The 6,000-nt window shown below is 35.1% G+C and overlaps 1 protein-coding gene across 1 annotated transcript in view; it reads right to left on the bottom strand.

The window, feature by feature from the left end:
- Positions 1-447: 447 nt before the first annotated feature.
- LOC150085077 (endoplasmic reticulum membrane-associated RNA degradation protein-like) overlaps positions 448-6,000 on the bottom strand; it is a 110,410-nt gene continuing 104,857 nt past the window's right edge. Inside the window, exon 17 of the mRNA XM_090376456.1 lies at positions 448-634. Within this exon, the coding sequence (XP_090232582.1) occupies positions 469-634 (166 nt within the window). The 3' untranslated portion in view covers positions 448-468. The remainder of the gene's footprint in view (positions 635-6,000) is intronic.

The raw sequence follows: 6,000 nt of genomic DNA, 5'->3' as shown, positions 1-6,000 counted from the left end.
TCAGCATTTTTAGTTAGCTGGTCTAGGGCAGGGATGTAAGGAGGTCTGTACATCCCTGTAAATGCATAAGGTGTTTTGCATTTTGTAGTCCAGAAATATGCAAACCATCCTGTAATGGAGCCACATTTCTGTAAACATAATACACACCATAATGTATTATTCACTTTGGTTGTAAAAAGGAACAAGTGTTTATCTGGAGAGTTCTTGTTCTCCTTTCCTCAAACCTTGCAAACTTATTCTTTGTACACTCTAACAGAATCGATAAAAGAGCAAGGGGCAATCTGACAAAAGAGAACTTTACTATACCAGAAATTGTTTATTTTGAAACTTTCATGTGGAAAGCACTGATCAATATCATGTATTAATTTATAATTTTGTTTTACTATGATATGATACAAATACATATGACAGAAGATATTATGAAGCCATTAATTTGTATCTCCTAAACTTAAAATTTCTACAGCACCCTTATGTGTGTCTCTCCAGTTGATCAACTGCACCACAATTATGTTGGTACTTAAAGAGATCTGACACAAGGTGTGATATCAATTGGCAACTTTCCTCCCATCTGTTCTTCTCTGCATTTGTTAAGGTCCTCAAGTTTTCAGAATGCCGTAGAACACTCTTTAAGAGTCTAAAAATAAAGACAACAATTTAGTTAAGCATTAATGTACCAGAACTTTGATTTTTGTAATTAGGTAGTGTAAAAAGAATTAATTAAATCCAGAGGAAAAAAAACAATAATGAAAAAGTCTGAAGCCCATAATTCTTGGACCAGAAAAGTGGAACTCATCCTGTGAAGCAGCAAGTCAGGTTACAAATCTTCAGGTCACACAGTGAAGTTTGGAGGAGGCAGATCATCATCTGGGGCTGCTTCTAATAGTTATGGCATAGACTATTGGTTGTAATGTCAAAAACCATCAATACTCATGGTGCCCACACCCTGGCAGTTCTGTTGAAATTCAATAGAGTCAAACAATGCTCTGATCCATACAGTGAGCAGTGTAAAATTCCTGGTTTCAGGAAAACGAAGTCTAAGAACTCACCTGACAGGCCCAGAATCCATACCTGAATTTGGCTGAACTTCTGGAACAGACTTATAATTCTCGATTGGGGTGGCCAACTTGACCTCTTCTACAGTTAAATTGGTAACTGCACTGAGGGAGGAACTGACACAAATTCCCGCTGCCTGCTACAAGGAATTTGTTAAAAGTGTTCTAAAATGAATCGGTGCTATCACTGGAGCCAAAGCTGAACTACAACTTATTAATTTGTTTGTTTAACCTCATGTTTTTACAAATGTGATAGCATCCAAATATCTTTGGTTGGGTAGTATATGTATATTTGGCTAAGGTAAAGAAAGCCAACATGAGAACCACGGCAAACTACAGGAAACTTACCAGACAAACTGGTTTGCCGCTACTGCAGTTTCTCCATGCATTCTTGGTAAACAGATAATGCATGTTATCAGTAGTGGCAGAAGTCGAGAACGATATACTGATTGATGCGTAGACATGATGTAATGCTGGCTAAACATGGCATGGTTTCTTTATTTTTTGTTGTATTTCCTAACCTGACCTTAAATGTGTTAGGAAATAATAAGAAAAGGTTTCCTTACCTAACTTTAAAGCTTAGATTATGAAATAATAAGAAAAGAAAGAAAGCTTCTTTACATATATGCATATTGTAACATTAATCAATCACTTGATGCCATGAGTACATCGTCTGTCATGCCTATGTGTCAATCAATATATTGTTTTGCTTCTATTGCTGCTACCGATAACATGCACTGTCTGCTTACCAAGAATGAAGAAACTGTGGTAGCGGCAAACCAGTTTGTCCGGTAAGTTTCTTGTAGTTTGCCGTGGTTCTCATGTTGGCTTTCTTTACCTGTGCTGTATATTTATTTATTTATTCTTAATGTATTTTACTGAAAAACTCAAAATTCATACAGCACTGTGTATTGCTGAGGTATAGTGAGGAATGATAAGAAAATTATTTTAAGATAAAGGATGGATATATATATTTCTTATACAGTTACTTTTTAACAGAATAAAAAATTATAAAATATTAATAGGCATTCAAAAACAAACAAAACAGAAGTATATGTGACATTAAAATGGTCTTCCAGGAATTTTAAGTAAACAAGGTTTAATTTCAAACTATAATTTAACTGGAAAATACAGACACAATATCTAGCATTCCACCTTTGACCACAGAGAATAAACAGCATTAGTGGTGAGCCTTTCACATGAGTTTAGGTAAAATTTTGAAAATAGCTCAACTAGGCAGCACTACTAAGGCCTGCAGTTCTCATAAAGTTTAACAATACCTACATTGTAAAAATTTCCTGTTCCTTTTGCACAATTTTGTTGTTTTACAATTCTTACTACTGCGAGAAATATTCAGATCCTGATTTATTTCTCTTTGAGAGAGGTTTCAAATTGTATTCACTCTGAACTCCAATTATTAAGTAGTTGCAGTGGAACACTTTTTAGGTAAGTTTGTCAAACTGGTCTAACTTCATATATTTTTGGATCAAGTCCAAAGACAAGTTCAGTGCTACAGTTTTATTTTTCCTTTTTCAAGATTTCTAGTTAGGCATTACTATCACAAAAACTAGAGAAAACTAGTATACTTGAAGAAATTCGATACCAATGTTGGTAGCAGCATGGGAGACTTTCTCACCCAGAACTAAATATATGCAAAGAAAACACTCTGTACAGTAAATCAAAAATAAGTAGTTATTACATTCATGCATAAAGGAAAATGATATTGAGAATGACAGAAACAGAAATTTTGGTAAACAAATAATTCCATAAAAATAAATGCAGCAGTGTTGTTGTTGTTATTTGGTTTTTAGGAGCATTAGAAACTAAGGCCATATTGCTCCGGGGAAATGCAATGGTCATTCCCTGACCTTTCCGCATCCTCCGTATTTGGTGGTTATGGACTCGAACCCCGGTCTAATCAAGAAGCGTGTGCTACGCACTGCTGCTCCTCCTGCCCACCTGGCTACCGAGACGCCTTGAAATGCAGCAGAGTACTTTTTTCTCCCATACTACTACCCCCTATTGACGTCTCTTCATTTAAATACTACCTCAAAAACAATGTTCTTTCCTCATTAACCTATCTGCTGTTGTATGGAGCTTGAGTTTTTCAAAAAACAATGTAAAATATGTGCATTATAAGCAAAAAATATGCAGGATTACAAATCTACTCAATTTATACTACACTATGTTTCAGGCACTGGAAAGGCAAAGCATAGATACCCCATATATTATGATTTTGAAGAAACTATATGAGAACGCTACCTATCTGCTGTTGTATGGAGCTTGAGTTTTTCAAAAAACAATGTAAAATATGTGCATTATAAGCAAAAAATATGCAGGATTACAAATCTACTCAATTTATACTACACTATGTTTCAGGCACTGGAAAGGCAAAGCATAGATACCCCATATATTATGATTTTGAAGAAACTATATGAGAACGCTACCTCCTTTATTAGACTAGACAAAGACAATAGCAAGTCTAAAATTGAGAAAGCAGTTCGACAAGGAGACACAATATCTCCCAAGTTGTTTACTGCTGCCCTTGAGGAAGCTTTCAGAAGATTAGACTCATCGCAGAAAGGAGTCAAAGTGAATGGAGAGTACCTAAACCATTTACGATTTGCAGATGACATTGTGGTCATAAGCCACGATCCCAAAGAATTAGAGGAAAATCTTAATCAATTATGCACAGTTAGTAAGGATTTTGGACTAAAGATGAATATGGCTAAAACAAAAGTAATGATGAACAAGTAGGCCGCAGAAAGGGATATAATGATTGAAGGAGCAGTAATTGAAAAGCTGGAGTCATATATACTTATCTACGACAAGTCATTAGCTGTAATAATGTTAAATGGCTGGAAGTCAAGAGAAGAATAAATTTTGGATGGATAGCATTCAGGAAATATAGTCACATACTGAGGAGCAATATCCCAATTTGTCTGAAACATAAAATAATGAACCAATGTATATTCCCCACCATGACTTATGGAAGTGAAACTTTGGCACTCACAAAAAGAATGGGAGAGAAGCTGAGAACTACACAGCAAAGAATGGAATGAATTATATTGAGAACCAGACTGTTAGATAAAAAGAGAAACACATGGATTAGGCAGCAAACTCAAGTAAATGACATTCTTATCAAAACTAAAGAACTAAAATGGTCTTGGGTAGGATCTCGAAGACAAGACGACAGATGGACTAAGAAAATAACTGATTGGTACCCAAGAGGAGCTAGAAGAAAACCTGGAAGACAATGCCGGAGATGGACAGAGGAAATTCATGAGTTTGTGGGTAGCAAGTGGATGGCCATTGCACAAAACAGAAGAAATTAGAAAGTTGCTGGAGAGGCCTTCATCCTGCAGTGGATTGAAAATGGCTGATGGTGATGTTGAAACTGAAAGAAATTATTTTTAGAAGCAAGTACAGCAAGCTTTGATGTACTTTAAGTACATCAAAGCTTGCTGACATGTCTTCTCTGCAGACAGTGCTTTTGAAGATTGTTGGATTTGCAAAATAAAACGCAAAAATATAAAGAATAGAGTACAATTAAATAGAATAAAAAAGAATTTTGTCTGCCAAGATATCTTTTCAGGAACCAATGGATGTAAGCATTTAGAAGTTACATAACAGTAACTTCTAAACCTGCTATAGGGTTGGGCTCAAAGTAATTTCAATTCAAATGAAGTGTAATGTATGAGTAAATTGAAATCAATAAAAGAGATTGAATTTATACACCCAAACATAATAAACATATAAACAATTACTAAAATGTACATTTGGTTGTATATATTGCATACTAATGTGAAAACAAAACATCTCCAACTTTAATATAAAGACAAATGTGTTTAAAATTAAGACTAATGTGGCAAATTAATGTTATAATTAGGGAATTAGGGTTATATTTGGCAAGGTGCAGTTCTGCTATCTCAGTACCAAGATATCCTAATAGTAAAAATAAAATAAAATAAAAAAACAGACAAGGCAAATGCACGACACCCTGCCCAAAGAGATACCTGCACACCTACAAAGGAAGAAGTGCCACTTTCATAATAAGTAAATGAAAAAAATTGTTTATTATGAATTAGTTTTCAACTGCTGATTGGCTTAGTCAGTGTTCACATTTCCATTTCATTTATGTTTGCATATTTAACCTATAGAGGGCACTGGCTATGATACATTACGATTTTGTTTAGTTTATTCATTATTTTCTTTCTGTATTTGGATCATGTAGGAACACATTGACATTTGGATGGATAGTGGTCAACGACTGAAATACAATCCTTTTTGGAGTTCGCAAGCACTGATGTCTCCTTGAAAAGATGGTGCTTGTTAGTACCCTGCTTTTATTTCATTTATTTATTACAAAAGTGGCACACATTCCTTGGTGAGTGTGAGGGTATATCACTTTGGTTATGCATTTGCACTGCTGAATATAATAACTGAATATGAAGATAATAACTACAATGATTAACTGTAGATATGCAGGATTAAAGGCTGTGGGGGTGAGGGAAGTAAAGGTGTTTTGGTTGGTTAGCTGTTTAAAATAAATAGAGTTAGAGTTATTTGGTTTTTAGGAACATTAGCAACTAAGGCCATATTGCTCCGGGGATATGCGGTGTTCATTCCCTGACCTTTCTGCATCCTCCATATTTGGTGGTCACAGGCTCGAACCCCGGTCTAATCAAGAAGCGTGTGCTACCAACTGCTGCTCCTGTCCACCTGGCTACGGAGGCGCCGTTAAAATAAATGTATAGGCACCTACAGTAAACAGATTTTGTTTTCATTTCAATTTGTTGCTTCTTTCTTTTGATCATGTGTATGCTTAATGCATGTGATTGAATGAAAGAAAGGAAGGAAGTTTCTTGCCAAGAAAGCAATGTTTTCTCATATTTTCATTTGTATAAAATTACAGTTTTCATGATATTTTAAATTTCTTTCAAAACTC

Source organism: Mastigoproctus giganteus, chromosome 6 (assembly GCF_048544385.1).
Source record: "Mastigoproctus giganteus isolate SK-2022 chromosome 6, ASM4854438v1, whole genome shotgun sequence".
NCBI classification, from domain to species: domain Eukaryota; kingdom Metazoa; phylum Arthropoda; class Arachnida; order Uropygi; family Thelyphonidae; genus Mastigoproctus; species Mastigoproctus giganteus.
The sequence above is the reverse complement of the archived record's forward strand: the minus strand, read 5'-3'. Positions and strand labels throughout refer to the sequence as shown.